This window comes from Melanerpes formicivorus, unplaced genomic scaffold, assembly GCF_026170545.1.
Source record: "Melanerpes formicivorus ecotype bairdi unplaced genomic scaffold, bMelFor1.0.p_v2 SCAF_1, whole genome shotgun sequence".
NCBI classification, from domain to species: Eukaryota; Metazoa; Chordata; class Aves; order Piciformes; family Picidae; genus Melanerpes; species Melanerpes formicivorus.
Window position 1 is genome coordinate 54,529,603 of NW_027142353.1, and position 18,112 is coordinate 54,547,714.

General features: G+C 42.2%; 1 protein-coding gene across 1 annotated transcript in view; it reads left to right on the forward strand.

The window, feature by feature from the left end:
- The window catches only part of MTMR6 (myotubularin related protein 6), a 29,708-nt gene extending 19,395 nt beyond the window's left edge, over positions 1–10,313 (forward strand). Inside the window, exons 11-14 of the mRNA XM_068143774.1 lie at positions 518–718; positions 2,322–2,456; positions 2,535–2,661; positions 4,584–10,313. Coding sequence (XP_067999875.1) covers positions 518–718; positions 2,322–2,456; positions 2,535–2,661; positions 4,584–4,844 — 724 coding nt within the window. The 3' untranslated portion in view covers positions 4,845–10,313. The remainder of the gene's footprint in view (positions 1–517; positions 719–2,321; positions 2,457–2,534; positions 2,662–4,583) is intronic.
- Positions 10,314–18,112: the final 7,799 nt, after the last annotated feature.

Consider the following 18,112-nt stretch of genomic DNA (forward strand, 5'->3'; position numbering starts at 1 on the left):
GCAGCTAGACCTGCATGTATGCATAGTGCAGAATCAATGTAAAGCTGTGTTTCAGCTATTTAGATGCTGTAAAACACTGGAGTTTTGATATAGTGAAATGTAAATTTGCTGTTGTTTACTCTTAATGAAGTCATGCCTACCTTTAGAAGTGCTGCATATTAAGAGTTCTGTTTTTCCCATGAGCAGCTTTGCTACTATTTACCATTTATGAATTTGATTTTTAACTGATAGGCTGCAAATGTTGCCTGTGGAAGTATTAGACACAAAGGAACTTAGCTGTCTTATGTTGCTCTTCTGTACTGAATACAGACATGTGACTACTTACAAATCAGGAAAACAGGCTAAATATAAACTTATTTCTATTCAAAAATTGCCCTAGTTCTTAAACTTAGGTGCTTAATCTCCAAAACAAAGCTGATGTCAAATGAACATGCTGCCATTGAAGAACTAGTGCAGCTGTGACTATTTTGATTTCTAATTTAAATCACTTTTGGTCTCCTGATGAAATCTTTTTCAGGTGTTGTCAGCTGGGTGGTGATCCCAAAGAGATCTCACCGGTGTTCACCCAGTTTTTAGAAACTGTGTGGAACCTGACTGAGCAGTTTCCACAAGCCTTTGAGTACAATGAAGCTTTCCTCCTTCAAATCCATGAACATGTCCATTCCTGCCAGTTTGGTAACTTCCTTGGAAACTGCCAAAAAGAACGAGAAGAACTCAAGTAAGCAGATGTATTGTAATGGGTCTTTTGTTTACTCCAGCAGACTAAGAAATCCTCTGAATCTTCTTGGTTTTAGGCTCTGAACAGAAATAGGGACAGGGGTGGTAGTTCTGAAAGTGGTGACTTGCATCAGGGAACAGTAATGCTTCTTGTGCTTTTGCACACTTTCTAGTTCTAGTGGAAAATCTCGTGCTCATTTTTCATAGGGAAAGATAAGGCTTCTTTCGCCCTATGGTTTGGTGGTTTTGTGGTTGTTTTTTTTCCTGAACAAGTAAGCTTAAGTTTGGAAGTATTGCTTTATTCTCTCCCACAGTCTGTTTTTAGTATCATAGTATCATTCAGGGTTGGAAGGGACCACAAGGATCATCTAGTTCCAACCCCCCTGCCATGGGCAGGGACACCCCACACTAGATCAGGCTGGCCAGAGCCTCATCCAGCCTGCTCTTAAACATCTCCAGGGATGGGGCCTCCACCACCTCCCTGGACAACACATTCCAGGGTTTCACCACTCTCATGGTGAAGAACCTCCTCCTCACATCTAGCCTGAATCTCCCCACCTCCAGCTTCATTCCATTCCCCCTAGTCCTATCACTAGCTGAGATCCTGAGAAGTCCCTCCCCAGCCTTCCTGTAGGCCCCCTTCAGATACTGGAAGGCCACAATTAGGTCACCTTGGAGCCTTCTCTTCTCCAGACTGAACAGTCCCAACTCCTTCAGTCTGTCCTCATAGGAGAGGTGCTCCAGCCCTCTGATCATCCTTGCGGCCCTTCTCTGGACACGTTCCAGCACCTCCACATCCCTCTTGTAATAGGGGCTCCAGAACTGGACACAGTACTCCAGGTGGGGTCTCACCAGAGCTGAGTAGAGGGGGAGGATCACCTCCCTTGACCTGCTAGCCACACTTCTCCTGATGCAGCCCAGGATCTGATTGGCTTTGCGGGCTGCAAGTGCACACTGAGAGCTCATGTTGAGCTTTTTGTCCACCAGCACCCCCAAGTCTCTCTTCTCAGGGCTGCTTTCCAGCCAGTTACTGAGGTAACTTTAGGTAACTTTTTAGGTAACTTTAAAATTCTTGCCTGCTCAAAACTAGTTACTGTCAGTTAGAAGTATTAATAGGATGGCCCTTGGAATGGGCTGCCCAGGGAGGTGGTGGAGTCACCGTCCCTGGAGGTGTTCAAAAAGGGATTGGACGTGGCACTTGAAGCCATGGTGTAGTAGTCATGAGGTATTGGGTGACAGGTTGGATCTTTGAGGTCTTTTCCAACCTTGTTGATTCGACAGTTCTGTCTCCTAATGCTTTCAGTAGGAAAACTTCTGTAAAGTTTTCATCAGTTCATCTTTGTCTGGAACTATTTATTTTGGTGCATTCATTGTAACTATGCAAAACCTGCACAGCATAAGCAGTAGTACTTTTAAAGCTGTCAGTTCTATCCAACATCAGCGTGTGCCAGGAAGAAGTTGGCTTTACTAAGAGCTTTTTAATTGCAGATTTATAAGTATTTGTGGTAACTTTATTAAAGAGATCAATTTACTATGTTGAATTGAACAGATTCTGTGTTCTGCTTGCAGTCAGTTCCTTGACCATGATCTCTTCTTGCTTTAAGATTAAAAGAGAAGACATATTCCTTGTGGCCATTCCTTCTGGATGAAAAGAAGAAGTATCAGAATCCTCTGTATAATCCAGACTTTTCTCCAGAGCTGACTCTTTTGGAGCCTAATACAGTATCCTTCAACTTTAAGTAAGTTTTAGTTATATACAGTAGTTCTCTTCAGTTTTGTCTTTACCCTGCATGGTTAAAGCTGTCTGCTTCTTGCAGGTTTTGGAGAAATATGTACCATCAGTTTGATCGAAGTATGCATCCCAGGCAATCTGTATTCAACCTGATAATGAACATGAGTGAACAAAATAAACAGCTGGAGGAAGACATTAAGGAACTGGAAGCTGTGAGTATTACAACCCTAACCCTAATGACTTGTTCTTCAAAGTCACACTTATAGCCTATAATAATGCTGCTAGCTTTCATATGAACATCACTACTGTATGGCCTAGCACTTACTCTGTGTGATATTGTCTTTGACTTTTGCTGTATGCTTCTGTGCTGAATGACAGATCATGCAGCCAATGTTTTGCTCTTCAGCACAACTTGCTTTGCTTTACTGATCTGAATTACATAAAAATGCTGTCAAAACATTGCTGAAGGTGGCATAGGTTAAATGTGTCTGAAACTTATCTTGGATAGCAAGGTGCCCATCATAGCTTCAGTTGTGTTGCTAAACCAAGGAGTCTGAAAATGTTTTATTTCCATTATAGCTACTGAAACGGAAGCAGTAAGTATTGTCCTTCTTTTAACATTATATGTAGGTGCATGCTATTGTAAGTCACCATAATTATGGGGCATACACATTGTGATGCTTACTTGAAGACAGGGCTGAGACCAGAGATTTCTGTAGATGACTTCTAGATGCTACAGCAGGAAAGCCTGAACAGTGTGTCTGAGTTTATTCTAGTATGACTTAATCAGTGGCTTTTAAGTTGTACCTCATTATAATCGAGTAAGGTGCCAAACCTTCAGAACAACACCTTCTAAGAAACAGAGAGGTTTTCTCATTACCAGACTGACTTAGTTGTTTGGCTGGAAATGATAACACAGCTTGTATATGCTGTGTTGGGGTGGGGAGTAGAGGTTTTCTAGGAGGAAAGATTTGATTTGATCCTATTGTAATGAAATGAATGCAGATCACTTAAACTGTTTCAAATCTTAATTGTGTGTTTAAAAGGTTTTTGTATATAACTGAAGCAGCAAGATGGAAACTCAAGATGAAGCAAGGTGAAGAATAATCAAGATATTAAACTGAAGCATCAGTTTTGCATTTTCCAGAACCATGTTCCAAGGTTTAACTAAACCTGAGCCCAGATTTATCACTTGAGGGATGACGAGATGTAGTTTGAAGTCCTGATGTAGCCTTTTCTACTGCTGTTTCAGTCTTCAAAAAGTTGATGAGACACCAGAGTCTTCTGGGCTTGGTATCAGTTTAATAGAACACAAATACATGAACAACAACAACAAAATCAATTCTGTTAACTAGCTCAAGGTTCCAGTACCTGGGTGAGATTGATTGAATAAAAAAACCCCAATGACCAACCGAACAAACAAAACCACAACAAACAAACAACAAAGGCAACACCCCACCCTCCCAACAAAAAAAAGGAGAACAAAACCAACCACAAATCAAAACCAAACAAACCCAAATCCTTAATCCAAGTCTTTCCTCTTCTTTTGATCTATGCAGGTCCTTCACTCTGTCCTGCCTTCTAATTGACATCTGTTATGGTATTCCTGCATTTGAACAAACTGTATTGGCATTTTTCAGGTCTAAAAGAAAAGTCTTTTTGGAAGATTTTTGGGAAGGACAATAAGGGCTTAAATATGAAGCAGCATTTTGTCTCTAGGAGACTCATGGTGTAGTCTAAACTCCTTGCTTGCTAACTGTACAGAGATCTACCTTACTTTGCCTGTCTTCCAGAAAGTATTCCCATCTTGGTAGCAACCAAACAAGGGGCAAGCCCAGAAGAACCTCTCCATCTCTATGGCTACTGACAGGCAATCTTTCTGCCTTTTATTCAGATGTAAACTTTAAGTATCCTGTGCTTGTAATATCTGTTCCTGTATAGTCTGGAGAAAAATACCTTATCCAGTGGCCTAACATTTAATAATGTTGTTACATGTCTAACCTGGATATGTAATACAGGGTTCTGCAGACACTTGAGTTGGCCACCAAAAGAAGTGGATTCACTTCCTTTCAAAGCAGAATATTACCAGTAAAGCAGTCATGCTCACTGTTAATAACTGTTCTCTATATTTCAGAAAATAAAGCAGAGAAATGGGCAGCCAGATGCAGTCCTTTTGAAGGAACATCAGCAGCCTGTTCACCCAGCACCCGTGGCCCTGAAGAGCCCTCCATGCTTCAAAAAGGAGCAGCCGCTGATCCCTGTCAGTGATGCTGTAAGAACTATAGAGGGCAGCAACACTGCAGACAATCGCTACAGTGAATTCGTGGAAGAGTTCTCGAAAGCTGAGCCTGCTGTTGTCAGCTTGGAGTATGGAGTGGCCAGGATGACCTGCTAATTAAAATCTGGCGCTGTGCTCCTCCTCTTCTAGACCGATTGAATTAAGAGACGGATTGTGTTGAGGAGGGCGTCTTTGCTGCATGACCAAAACATGATTTGTATATCAGCAAGTTTTGTTAATGTAGACTAGAACAGCATGCTGGTTGTCAAGTGTTTGCTGTTCTCTGAAAAACAAATAAAGAAGTGTAGTTGGGTTTTAAAAGAAGTAGGGGCATTTAGTAAGTAGTGACTAAAAATCAAGGAAGGGTATGTCTTTGGACTTAAGTCAGTTTGCACTAAGTTGATCAAAACAGTGATATTACTTTACTGAGTATAGGAGAACACAGGTGGTCTTTCACAATTTGATTTTCTTTGGGCAAGAAAACTTGAAATTTCTATTTTAGGAACTGAAGCTACATGTATATATCACATATGAATATGTATACTCTTGTTTAATGTCACCCAGTACTAACTTTCAGTGTATTAAGTGCCATGGAAAAATACGGTATGTTTCAAATCACAAAGAGTTGGCCTTAAACCTGTCAGATCAATGATATATTTGTCCTTTACTATTGCAGTCTACCTGGCTCTGTTTACATTGTATTTACTCAAATTCTTAGTTCCTTAAAACAGGACTGAGCATAAGGAATGAAGCATGCCTAAGCTGGCACAGCCTTTTGACAAATAGCGCTATGAATGTTAACGTCTCACTGAAGACTCTCTTTTTCCAGCTCCTCGGTCATTTAAAATGTGATAGATTGGTCTGATTTCTCTCTCTCTATCAGCTCAGTAGACTGAGCATCGTTGAAGCTACAGGTTGTGTCTGACCTTAAATGTTTTGATTTCTGGCAGGGTGTTGAAGTGCAGAGCAGAATATGTCACATAAGAAAACAAAACTTAGATAGAAACTGGATTGTCAGCTTCATTCAGATGGTGTGCTGTGCAGTTGTGCAGGTCACGAGAATGGAAGCCGAATTTTCCGAGGCGTCATCTACTGCTGCTGTTCCCAAGTACAAAAAAAGTCCTGTCTCCAAAACTTAGGAGGAACTGAGTGCCTCCTAAATCTTCCATTAGAAGAAAAATTAGGTTTTATTGAAATCCCCTGCTCACCTTAAAAAGTTGCCCAACCTTTGCATATTATAAGTAATGGCAGCAGAATTGGGAGATTTTTGTGTCATTGGAGGGAGGACTGAAATTTCTAGCAGGATGGATCATGGGGCATAAGGAAAAAGGGGAAAGATGACATTTTTTTTAGCTTAATTACATAGATGTGAACTAGTCAGTGAGAAGTTTTTTGCCTAAAGTTTGTCCCATGGTGGATTTTCTGAGCAGAGAACAGAACAGGGAAGAAGAATGCTGGTGCCCAGTTTTTCAAGAGAGATATAAGTTATAACTTTGAGTATTAAGATCCATAGGCGTGATGTTAGATTAATGCTACTGACCCTTTATCTCTAGATTTAAATCATCCTCATACTAATCCCTGACATCTGTTTGGTTAAGAGCTACTGGTGCACCACACAATTTGACATAGTTGGCAGCACTTCCCTCTGCACCATATTGGATCCAAGGCTCTATTAACAAGGCCAGTATAGGTCATGATCCAATCCACTTGCATTTGTGAATCTGTCTGGGACAAATTCACTGTGACTCCTGTATTTGGGTAGTAATTCACCCATTTCACTTACTTGTTTTTTAAAAGCTGGTAAGAGTAAATAAAGGCTCCTAAGTGTTTTTATTCCCAGAGATAGGAACATAATGTCATCTTTAAAATAGATTATCCAACCATTTAAACATGTTTAGAATTTCTCCACTATGAGTTTTGATAGTTCCACGTTTGCACAGTGGTGCCTTACAGGGCTGCAGCAAGAGAGGTTTCTGTGCCTTGCTGTTGTCTCCCCTTTTCCCTCACCTTCTGTGTCGACTCGGTCCTGTGGTTCCCCTTTGGAAAAGCACTGTGTGTATTAAGCTTGTGTTGTATCACAGTAGTGACAAATACATCACTGACAAGATAGGTAAGTGTTATCAATTTGTAATTACTTGTTTTAATATTTAGCTGCTCTGGTGTGCCATGTACACTTCATATTTATTGTTTAGAGTTTATAGACTCAAAAGATTATATTAAGCTTTTTTTTTTGCAAATATTGCTGTATGTTGTTTTTATTTTAATAACCATCTGAATACCACTGCATACAAGGCTTTGGAAGAGATCTCTTCCCTTTCAGTACTGTTAAAATTACTGTATTTCAGTCTTCAGGCTCTTTTTATTGGCAGAACTCGCTTGTTAAGAGTAAGGGCTTGGGTGCTTTTTTATTTTAAATCAAGGTAGGCATGTTAGGTCAGCTTGAAAATGACATAAAACTATCTGCTCAAGTACAGAACCTATTTCTTCATCAAAGCATACAATGCTTCCTGATCTGAAATGAATATTTTACTCCAGCTAAGAGTAGAGTTTTATAAGGCTGTTTTGTAGAGCCAGCCATTTTACAAAGCCCAGATAGCTCTGCCAGCTCAACCCCCAGGGTCATCAGTGAGAAAAGTTCCTACAGGGAGGCAGCTGTCTCTTCTCATTTGTTGTCTAGACTTAAGCCAAAACTACCTAAAGCGCATGGGACATGTGAAGTAAATAGATGGTAGCGAGGTGCCCTCCAACAGAAAGCTTGGCAGGGTGGCCAGGACACAACACAGTGGGGTGGTTCTGTGTCCTTCAAGAAGGGTTTAAAACACATCAAGCAAATTGACTAAAAAACTGTGGTAAAAGCCTTCTGGGAGCAGAAAGAATTTTAATTCTTACTTCAGTGGATGAGCTTTTCTTCATCATGAACATGATCCTTCAGCAGTAGTTACCAATACTGAAAGGTGCCTGATACAGCTCAAAATAATGCACAGAACCCTTTCTCTTTCAGCCTGTGGCATTAACATGTAGTTGGTGCCCTCACCAGTTGCTTAGGAATAGGATGTCCCAGACAGGGAGTTGCTGCAGATGATTCTGATCCATTGGTGGTGAGATTTTGGCACCTGTCAGTTCTGTGCTCCATCTTGAGAAGGTCTTGTTAAAACCTTGCAGTTTTTTGGTTTGTGCTGTTTTATTTTCAAAATGCATTTCAATCTGCATACTGCAAAAGAGAGAGAACTCCTTTTAATTAACCAAAATGATAGGCTCACCTGAGCAACTAAAGCTTTGGAAGCCCAGGCAATTTAAAACATTTATTTCACTGGTACTACAAGAATCTGGCTTATTTTTTTTTTGGAGGCTTGCTATTGTCACAATGTGGTGTTCTGTGCAAGTTTAAATATCCAACTGTTCTGTTTTGTAGGATGACTGCCAAATCAACAGACTAAGAAATTAATTAAGCCACACTGCACTGAGCCTGTGCATTTTCCACACGTCCAATTACTAGTGACCTAAATCTAGGGCAAAAGCCTGAAGTCTGTAGAGTCCATTTAGAGAACTGGAGCAGCAATCCTGCCATAAAACCACGCATCCCTATGTGGAACAAATGCCCTAATATAATGTTCTTTTAGAGGGAAGGTTATCACAAATCAAGCTGTGGCAGCTTGATGTGCATCTTCCTCACAATAAGCACACTGGAGAATGCCTTGCTGGGAAAGGTGATGTGTTCTTCCCCTCTAGCTGCTGTTTTCCTGAGGCCTTTTGATAAAGCAACACATGAGCAAATGCCTGAGAAATTTGCTGCTCCTGGTAAACTAAGCACATAACGGTTGGGCTGGGATAGCTTGGCTTAACTACCACCCTCTTAAGGAAGTGACATAAATAATTCACTGTGAAAATTGCACAGGGCACGTGCTGTCAACATCTGTTCTTTCAGAGTCCTGCCCTGCTCTTGAGCAAGTGTGGCTAGCATGAGGGCCTCGCATAAGCATGAGGATTGCTTTCTAGTTCAAGATAATCTGATTTCAAACTAGATCATCCCCCCACAGTGGTAATTTATAGACCTTTAGGTCAGAACCTAAACGCTTGTTTAGTTGTTAATAGTTCTAAACCTGTAGTTTATCATAGACTTAAGCATACTGGTCGTAAAACCTCTATTAACCTTTAGGATTAGATCTTTAGATTAGGCTTGGACTCTGCTTTATCTTGCTTTCACCATTTATGCCACACTTTTCTCCAAGTGTTGCTTACTGTTGTGCTTGCTATCTGTCAGATGTAACAGACTTCCTAATGCTTTGAATGCTTCAAGAACCTGGAAGTATTGCACTTTTCTTCTGCTATTCTGAAGGCTCAGATTAGTGAGCAGTGTGGGTGATCTTGTATTTGATGCAGCTAGCTTGACCTACCTACATGTTAAGTAGCACTGAAAATCAGCATGGCATCATAAATCAGTTGTGCAATTTCTGTATGCACAATAGGCTTAAGGAAAAGGATGTAGTTGGGACCCTTGTCACAGCATGTAGCAAGGTACAGGACTCTGCTGGGGTATGACTCATAAAACATAGAACCAGTAGAGCTGTTTTGATGTCCAGCAGCAGCTCAGGGACTTGAGGTGGAAGGTCAGAGGCATGCTGCCTCTGAGATCAGTTTCTGGGTCTCAGAGAATTTAGTGGCCTGGTCTATTAAACACTTGTAGCTGAGCAGCTCTGCATGGGCATAAAGCAAGAGAAAATATACATGGATCTATGATTCTTAACCTGCTGGCTTAAAGTAATAAATGTCCTGGTGGTGACTTTGTCCTGGGGTGCAATATTTTGTTTATTCTTGTTTATAGTTTCACTCTTGAGGTCAGTTGTATACTGTTTCTATTTAAGAAGCATTATAGTTTGACACATGCTCTAAAATGATTTCCCATCTTAATGACAAGATTAGCATGTATGTATCCTGTGCTTTGTATCTCTGTATATATTTCTGCTGAATGCTTCCATTGCAAGTAGGCAGCCTTGGTGAAGTCCCATGCTGCCCTACAAAGGCATTCCTCATTACCTGGCATTACAGATTGGTTTCCTAGCTCTGTCTTACTGTTGCTCTTCGATCTTATAGTTTATCTTTACAGCTGTCTGTTGGCAATATCCCTTGATAAACATCTCCCCATCAAAGAGAATGGGTTGGATGTTTTTCTGTCTCAGGGATTTTTACCCCTGAACTAGTGAACTTGAAAAATATTTTCGAACTACTGCTTCTTCTCCCTTTCAGGTCTTCTGAGTGCCTGTTGACTTCACAGTCAGTTTACTTACACATTTGAACTTCAGACCTGGCTATTAAAAACAATTTAAATAATTAGGATTCAAATGGATGTGGCAATGGGGAAGGAAACTGTTTTTGTTGTAACGTATCTGGAAAGACCGGCTGTTTCACTAGTGTTTATTGCTCTGTAATGCTCTCTGTAGAAGTCATTTATCTGTGTGCTGGGATCATGCTTGATGTATATTCCTGAAGAAACTCTAGCAAATGGAATTTTGTAATAAGTATTTTATTTGTATGTGTTTTGGAAATTCATAACGCTTGAAATAAAAGGGTATTAATACTGCCAGTTGAGGTTGGCGTTGCGTAGTCCATCTGTAACGGCAGGGTCTGATCATTAAATATTGAATAACATTTTCATTTTGGGGGTGAATCAGTGATGCAGGCTATAGAGTACAGAAGTGGTATGGCCTAGTGTTGTGGTAGGACCAAACGGCCCCAGCACAACCCCAGGCAGACACTAAGGTGTCTAGACATGGTCCCCTCCTCCCCGCTCCTTCCTGCAGAAAGCCAGGGTAATGCAGGAAGAGGAACAAAGGGGACAGGACCATGCATTCCTGGCCTGCATTAAGGACAGTGTGGCCAGCAGGAGTAGGGAGGTCATTCTGCCCCTGTATACTGCACTGGTTAGGCCACACCTCGAGTACTGTGTCCAGTTCTGGGCCCCTCAGTTTAGGAAGGGTGTTGACTTGCTGGAACGAGTCCAGAGAAGGGCAACGAAGTTGGTGAGGGGTTTGGAACACAAGCCCTGTGAGGAGAGACTGAGGGAGCTGGGGCTGCTTAGCCTGGAGAGGAGGAGACTCAGGGGTGACCTTATTGCTCTCTACAACTACCTGAAGGGGGGTTGTAAACAGGCAGAGGTTGGTCTCTTCTCCCAGGCAGCCAGCACCAGAACAAGAGGACACAGTCTCAGGCTGCGCCAGGGGAAGTTCAGGCTGGAGGTCAGGAGGAAGTTTTACACGGAGAGAGTGATTGCCCATTGGAATGGGCTGCCTGGGGAGGTGGTGGAGTCGCCGTCACTGGAGGTGTTCAGGAGGAGACTTGACAGGGTGCTTGGTTACATGGGTTAGTTGATTGGGTGGTGTTGGGTGATAGGTTGGATATGATGGTCTTGAAGGTCTCTTCCAACCTGGTTTATTCTATTCTATGTCTGTTAAACAACTCTTGTGTCTATGGTAAGGGTATGTGTTCTGGCCACAGCCTGGCAGAACCCCTTCTTATTGGGTTGCTATGTGCTGGTTTTAGTGCCCTATTGGTCCAATCAATCTCGGGCATGGTTTATATACAGGCTCATTTCTAGTTGCCTGTGCCTTGTATAGCCTTGCTTTTGCCTTGCCTTTGCCTTGCTCTAACCTTGTGTGCTTGAACCTGCTTGGACCTTGTTTGGCTTAAAACTGCCTCGAGCTGCCTGGTCCAGTGCCTGGGATAAAGCCACAAGCATACACACCGCAATCTCCGTGAGAAGCCACAGGCTTAGGAGTCATAGCCAAGCCTGCTTCCCCTTGCGACCAGGATTTTGCTGTGCCTCAATTCACCCAGGACAAAGCAAGTGCCCATCACGAGAAGCATCATTAGCAGCCCGCTGTCTGCTGAAGTCAGACCAGCCTTTGAAGACTGCATGGCATTCCCGCTGGCAACCGGCCGTGCCTGGTGCAAAAATGCCTCGAAGCCTCCAATACACAGCAGCAGCACTCCCTACATACACATTTAGACATATACTCCACCCCCTTGTCCCAGCTACCCTCTGCCACAGGCAAGAGAAGACTAAAGCTATGCTAACATCTGGATTAGGCAAGCTGGGGGCAGGTACTGTGACAGGCAAACAGGCCTGAAGACTTAGAACCTACCAGGAGGAGTTGGCAGCTCCCATTAGCACATCTCTGAGGTTTAGCACCTGCTTTGCCAGAGGCAGAGAAATCTGTCTCCTTGATATTATCTGATTCTGAACATTATATAGACTTCAAAAAATGATTCTAATTTTCACTAACTACTGCTTAATTTTGTACTTCCCAGTTTCTCCAAAGTCTCTAGCTGGGACAGTTTTGATTCTTTTGTTTACAAAGGAAAGCTAATGTGTTAGAAGCATGTATTGACCTTCCCTTTGCTTCAAAGTTTTGTTTTGTATGAGATTCTTGTTTTTCCTCAGTTTTGCCTCACAAGCTAGTGGGAGATAATAATTTAATATTTTGTTTTTCACTGCTACTTCTCTGTAGCGTTTTTTTTCTTGCCCACTAGGTCTTCTGGAACTGTAATAAGGGAGGAATGCTGCTGTCTGGCTTCTGCAGAACTTACTTTTTCTCCTTTACAAGCTTGCTAAGACACAATGTTAAGGCATAACAAATACCAGCCAATTCAGAGTTAAAACAGAACTTCAGCATACAATATTCAGACTGTGCCAACGTGGGATAACTTCATCTGCCAGCTGTGTGCTGCTGTTCTGATGATCTAGATACAATATCACCATTCTGCAGTTTGATAGAAATTTCAAGCAGTTTGGGAGGAATGCTTACTCATTGTGATTTTCAGTACCTCTTCATGGTATAATTGTAGATGTTTTCCAGATAACACTGTCAGAAAATAGAATTATCTATATATCACGCTTCAGAGCCTTCAGTGCAATTGGTCCATAGAAAATAAGACTAAATCTTTGACCTGAATAGACTGCAATTGAAGCAAACCAAAGGGAGAAAAAGAGGATATTATCTCAGTTTTCCACAGGCAAACAGTAACACAGAGATTAAAAGACTTATCTGAGGTCAAAGAGAGCCTGCAGCACGCTCTGCCATCTAACCCACATCTCCCAAAGTTCCACACTTGACTATAAAGCCATTTTCCTACTCTCATATAATCACAAGAGATAATTTTAAAAGCTAGGAGTTAAGCCTCAGTTTATATAAACACTGTCTGGAAATTATTGCAATATTGAAGGGAGGTTGTAGCCAGGAGGGGGTTGGTCTCTTCTCCCAGGCAATCAGCACCTGAACAAGAGGACACAGTCTCAAGCTGCACCAGGGGAAATTCAGCCTCGAGGTGAAGAGAAAGTTCCTCACAGAGAGAGCTGTTAGCCATTGGAATGGGCTGCCCAGGGAGGTTCAAGAGGGGATTGGATGTGGCACTTGGTGCCATGGTTTAGTAGTCATAAGGTCTTGGGTAACAGGTTGGACTTGATGATCTTTGAGGTCTTTTCCAACCTTATTGATTCTATGATCTCTTAACCTACACCAAATATATTTCTCTGAATCATGGATCTGCTAATAATGTAACATTTTCCCCAGAAGGCTGGAATACAATATTTTATTTGTTTTACTTGCCCCACCTAAAGAATCTGGCATAGAGGAATATTTACAAACTATTTAAAATGCTTTAATGAAAACCAGTCACATAATTAATGTAATTAATTTTGTTAGACTTGCCACACACAAAGGAAATACTGCTTTCGGTACCAACTGCTAAATTAATCCATACTTAACCTGGAGCAAAGAGACTGAAACTAATAGGAGGCAAATTAGTATGTTGTGTGTATCTTCAGCCACATTTGCTGTCCATCACAGGGATGGAATTTATATCTGCATTTCAAATTCTGTGCTTTAAGAGGGAAGGGAGGAGAAGATTTACTACTTGCCCAAGGGAGTAAAAGCCTCACCTATACACAGCACATGGGGCTTCACTGCCAGTAAGGAGCACTTCTGTGTAGTCAGCACTACAGATTCTGCTCTCCCACTTCCTAGTTCAATGCATTCAACTACTGGCATCACTTCTTCTCCTGAGACTTTGAGTTATCTATGGTATTGTAGCACACCCAGAAGATGCCTTTGAAATAACAAGGATGCTTTGGGAAACAGGTGGATAAGGAAGCAGTATTTCTTGGGGACACAGTCTCAAGCTGTGCCAGAGGAAGTTTAGGCTCGAGGTGAGGAGAAAGTCCTTCACTGAGAGAGTTGTTTGCCATTGGAATGGGCTGCCCAGGGAGGTGGTGGAGTCACCATTCCTGGAGATGTTCAAGAGGGGATTGGATGTGGCACTTGGTGCCATGGTTTAGTCATGAGGTCTGTGGTGACAGGTTGGACTTGATGATCTTTGAGGTCTCTTCCAACCTTGGTGATTTTGTGATTACAAATTAGGCACACAAAATACATCTTGTTTTAGCACTGCAAAGCTCTGCAGAAACATGTTTTTCAGTTCTATCCTGGCTTTCCCAGCAACATAGTTATGGCACTTCAGAAATGCTCCCATTTCACAGTTCACTCATCAATTTAAAAGAGACTCCTCTGGCCCATTAGGATCAAAACTCCCTATCTGGGGTAGGAACTAAGGTCCAAAGCCCTCCTCTTACCCTAGCAGGTCTCACTGATTCCTCTGAGCCCAAAGAAGTATCAGCACTTGGCAGAGTTTTTTACAGTGATCTAAGCCCAAATACCCTCAGAGATACGCTACCCCTTATGCCCCTTTTTTTCTCTTCACTTCATACACCCTGATCAGTTAACTGGAAGTCAGCTTTGCTTCCCAGTTGGGATGGAAATACCATTGTGCTCCATGGCAAAGTTTAGTCATCAGAGAGAGGCCCAAGAAGAGACCGAAGATGAGAGGAGACTGCAGTCTCATGCAATGCTTCTCAGCCGAGCAGGCAGCCCAGGCTGCCAGCACAGCTTTGCCAGAGGAATGTCTGCCTGCAGCCCACCCACCTCCATTGGGAAAATGAACTGGGGCCCCCCATTTTGTATGCAACTCTTTACAAATACATCAACAGCTAAAAGACACCAGGGAGGAAGTAGATTTGGCACCAAGTCTCCTAGCATCTTTCACGAAGCACCAACATATCTTGCTGTCAGTCTCTAACCAGCACCCTGCTCAGCGCAGTTGTTTGAATCCTGTTCTTCAGTTTCTCTTGCCAGCCAAACAAATCCATCTCTGGGCTGCAGCCCAAGCTTTGCTACTAGTAGGATGAGGCTTTAGTCTATGGTGTCTACTGATCATGTCCTGCAAGTTGCCCAGCTCCCCATGCACAGGATGGTGTGTCCAGGTGCCTTGCAATGCTCCTCAGTGCAGCTCGAGGCTACTGCCATGAAGTGCTCCATCAACCAACCACTGCAATGTTGGACATCTAGGCACCTTGCTCCTTCACCTGCCTTTACTTTTCCAGGCACGTTTTTGAACTACTCCAAATTCTAGGCTTTTAACCTGTAAAAGCATCAGGGATGACTTCACGCATGACTGCGTCAGCCCAGGCTTTCCACACAGCCCAGTGACAAAACCAGGCATTTTCACTGTGTGGTTTGTTTGACCTGTATCAGATATGCACCTTTTCCTAAGGGCAGCTGTGCACCAGAAGCAGCTCTTCATCTGTGCAAAGTGCCAAGAGTGACCAGATCAGAGGGGGATGTCTGCACAGAAGCAGGCACATAAAGCTGGAAATTAATCCCACCAGTACCTGGGTACATGCCAGGTACATTCCTCCTTCAGGGTTGCTGGAAAGAGAGCTCAAGAGTTTTAGTATTTTCAAATAGAATAGAATAGAATAGAATAGAATAGAATAGAATAGAATAGAATAGACCAGGTTGGAAGAGACCTTCAAGATCATCACATCCAACCCATCAACCAATCCAACCCACCTAAACAACTAACCCATGGCACCAAGCACCTCATCAATTCTCCTCCTGAACACCTCCAATGATGGTGACTCCACCACCTCCCCAGGCAGCCCATTCCAATGGGCAATCACTCTCTCTGTATAGAACTTCTTCCTAACATCCAACCTAAACCTAAATTTACATGGATACTGGCTGAGATGGGCAGAGTAATTTCACCTCTCTTAACCACTGTGACTTTTTTATGATTTACACAGCTTTGACATGCATCCTGCACTACCTCTGCTTCGTTAAATTAGTGCTAGGATCTCTTGAGGCAACTTTAAGATACTTTGCACAACTGACCTATCATTACTTGCTTGCTCAAGTTCTCATACAAAATTTGCTTGTATTCTACAACTCTTCTGAGCAGTACAAATCTATTATCCTGAGGATTTCAGGATTGGTGAACTGTGCAGTAACCTTGTCATTATTCTGAAGGTTTTCAGTCCTATTTGTAGTCTTACATGACTTGATTAAAAATATATAAAGAGAAAAATCAGTGAGCATATTTTCTAAGAAGTTCTATAGGTGGCCCTCCCTTGCTTTCAGTTTTAAATAAAACTTGGATTTCAGAAATCAATTTACCCAACTAAACAAAAGTCTGATAAAATACAACCAGCTACAAAAATATGCATAATGCATTTCTCTGCTGGGCCACTCACCCTCAAAAATTAATGGAATGAAGCTGGAGGTGGGGAGATTCAGGCTGGACATGAGGAGGAAGTTCTTTACCATGAGAGTGGTGAAGCCCTGGAATGGGTTGTCCATGGAGGTGGTTGAGGCCCCATCCCTGGAGGTGTTTAAGACCAGGCAGGACGAGGCTCTGGCCAGCCTGATCTAGTGTGGGGTGTCCCCTGCCCATGGCAGGGGGGCTGGAACTAGATGATCCTTGTGGCCCCTTCCTACCCTGACTGATACTATGATACTATGATACTATAATAGCAGGAAGAAGGTAAGAGGGAAGTTACTATTATCTTTGTACTACAGAAAGGAAAAAAGTAATTTGATTTATTGGTACTTTAAGCATTACATCTGAAAATTATAAAGTAACAGCAGCATAACTGCATTATGTAAGTAGCCTCAGGCTCTTTCCGTAGCTCTAACTCAGTCTAGATGACACATAAAAGCCCATCCAACAAGGACAACCGTGGGTGCGTGCCTCTTATTGCAGTGTATTTTGAATAGCAGTCAAAACAGGAAACTGAACGCAGTGATGAGAGCTGCTTCTCAAACTCAGATAAACAGTAGCTCATATTTCCATTTTCAAGTCACCATAAAGACCAGTTCCAAGTATTTTATGTTCTAGTAACAAGGTATAATTATCTTTGATGGAGTTTTTCTGTAGAAGCTGTCTTCTCCTCTACTCACCCCCATTCTGCTTAGCTTTGTGTTCAAAGTGCCAGATTCCCTACAGAAGGTAGCAGCTGGATGAGTATGGCATAACGCATTTCTGTGCTGGGCTCTTCACTCTCACTGAAAGTTTAAGTGTTAAGCAAGGCTTAATATAAACCAGAGTTTCAAAGTCTTACAGCTCCCTCTCCTAAACTTCAGTATCTTTGAAGACTTACACTCCAGAAGAGGCAACTAAAGCATTGTGGAGCGTGTGTCACTATCATGGATTATGATATTTGATAGAGATTAATAAAAATATCTCACAACAATGTGAAAGTTAATTGGGAAAAGCAAAAGACTGTGAGTATAACACTTCCTTCACCCAAGACAAATCAGTGCCTCTGCAAAGCATCTGGGCAGGAAGATCTTCGAGACAATGGACCATTTTTAAACAACCTTTGCTTGCCAAACCCCATCCCATTCCTGACAAAGTGGCAAACGTTGAGGTGTTCATTAGATTGACTTTAGAGAAGTGTGAATCCACTGTAAAGTATTACAAAAAATACCCCATATACCCAGATTTATTTGCAGAAATAGACCAGAAGATGTCTCTTTCTGTTGTTGTTTCTTAAAACTGTGTGAATCAAAAAGATGTTTTACACAAAGTGTTGCCAGTTTTAAAGTGCTACATTTAATTCAAAAGCTGTTCAACAGATGCAGGAACATTGTGTTTGTTGTGTTGGTGTTTTTATCTCCTCCTACAGAGTGTATTGTAATTTGGAGACAAATACAGAATATTTTTAATCCAAAGTGGAAAACTCAGCTTATTCCAACCTCTACCAGAGAGCTAGGAGGGAAGACTTTCCTTGACTCAGAAGCTGGAATTAACAAGTTATGGAAATGGTGAACATCACAGGATGTTAGGGGTTGGAAGGGACTGCCGGAGATTGAGTCCAAACCCCTGCCAGAGCAGGACCATAGACTCTAGCACAGGTCACACAGGATGGGTCTTGAAAGTCTCCAGAGAATGAGGCTCCACAACCTCCCTGGAAAGCCTGTCCCAATGCTCTGGGACCCTCACAGCGATGAAGCTCCTCCTGATGTTGAGATGGCACCTCCTGTGCTGTAGTTTAC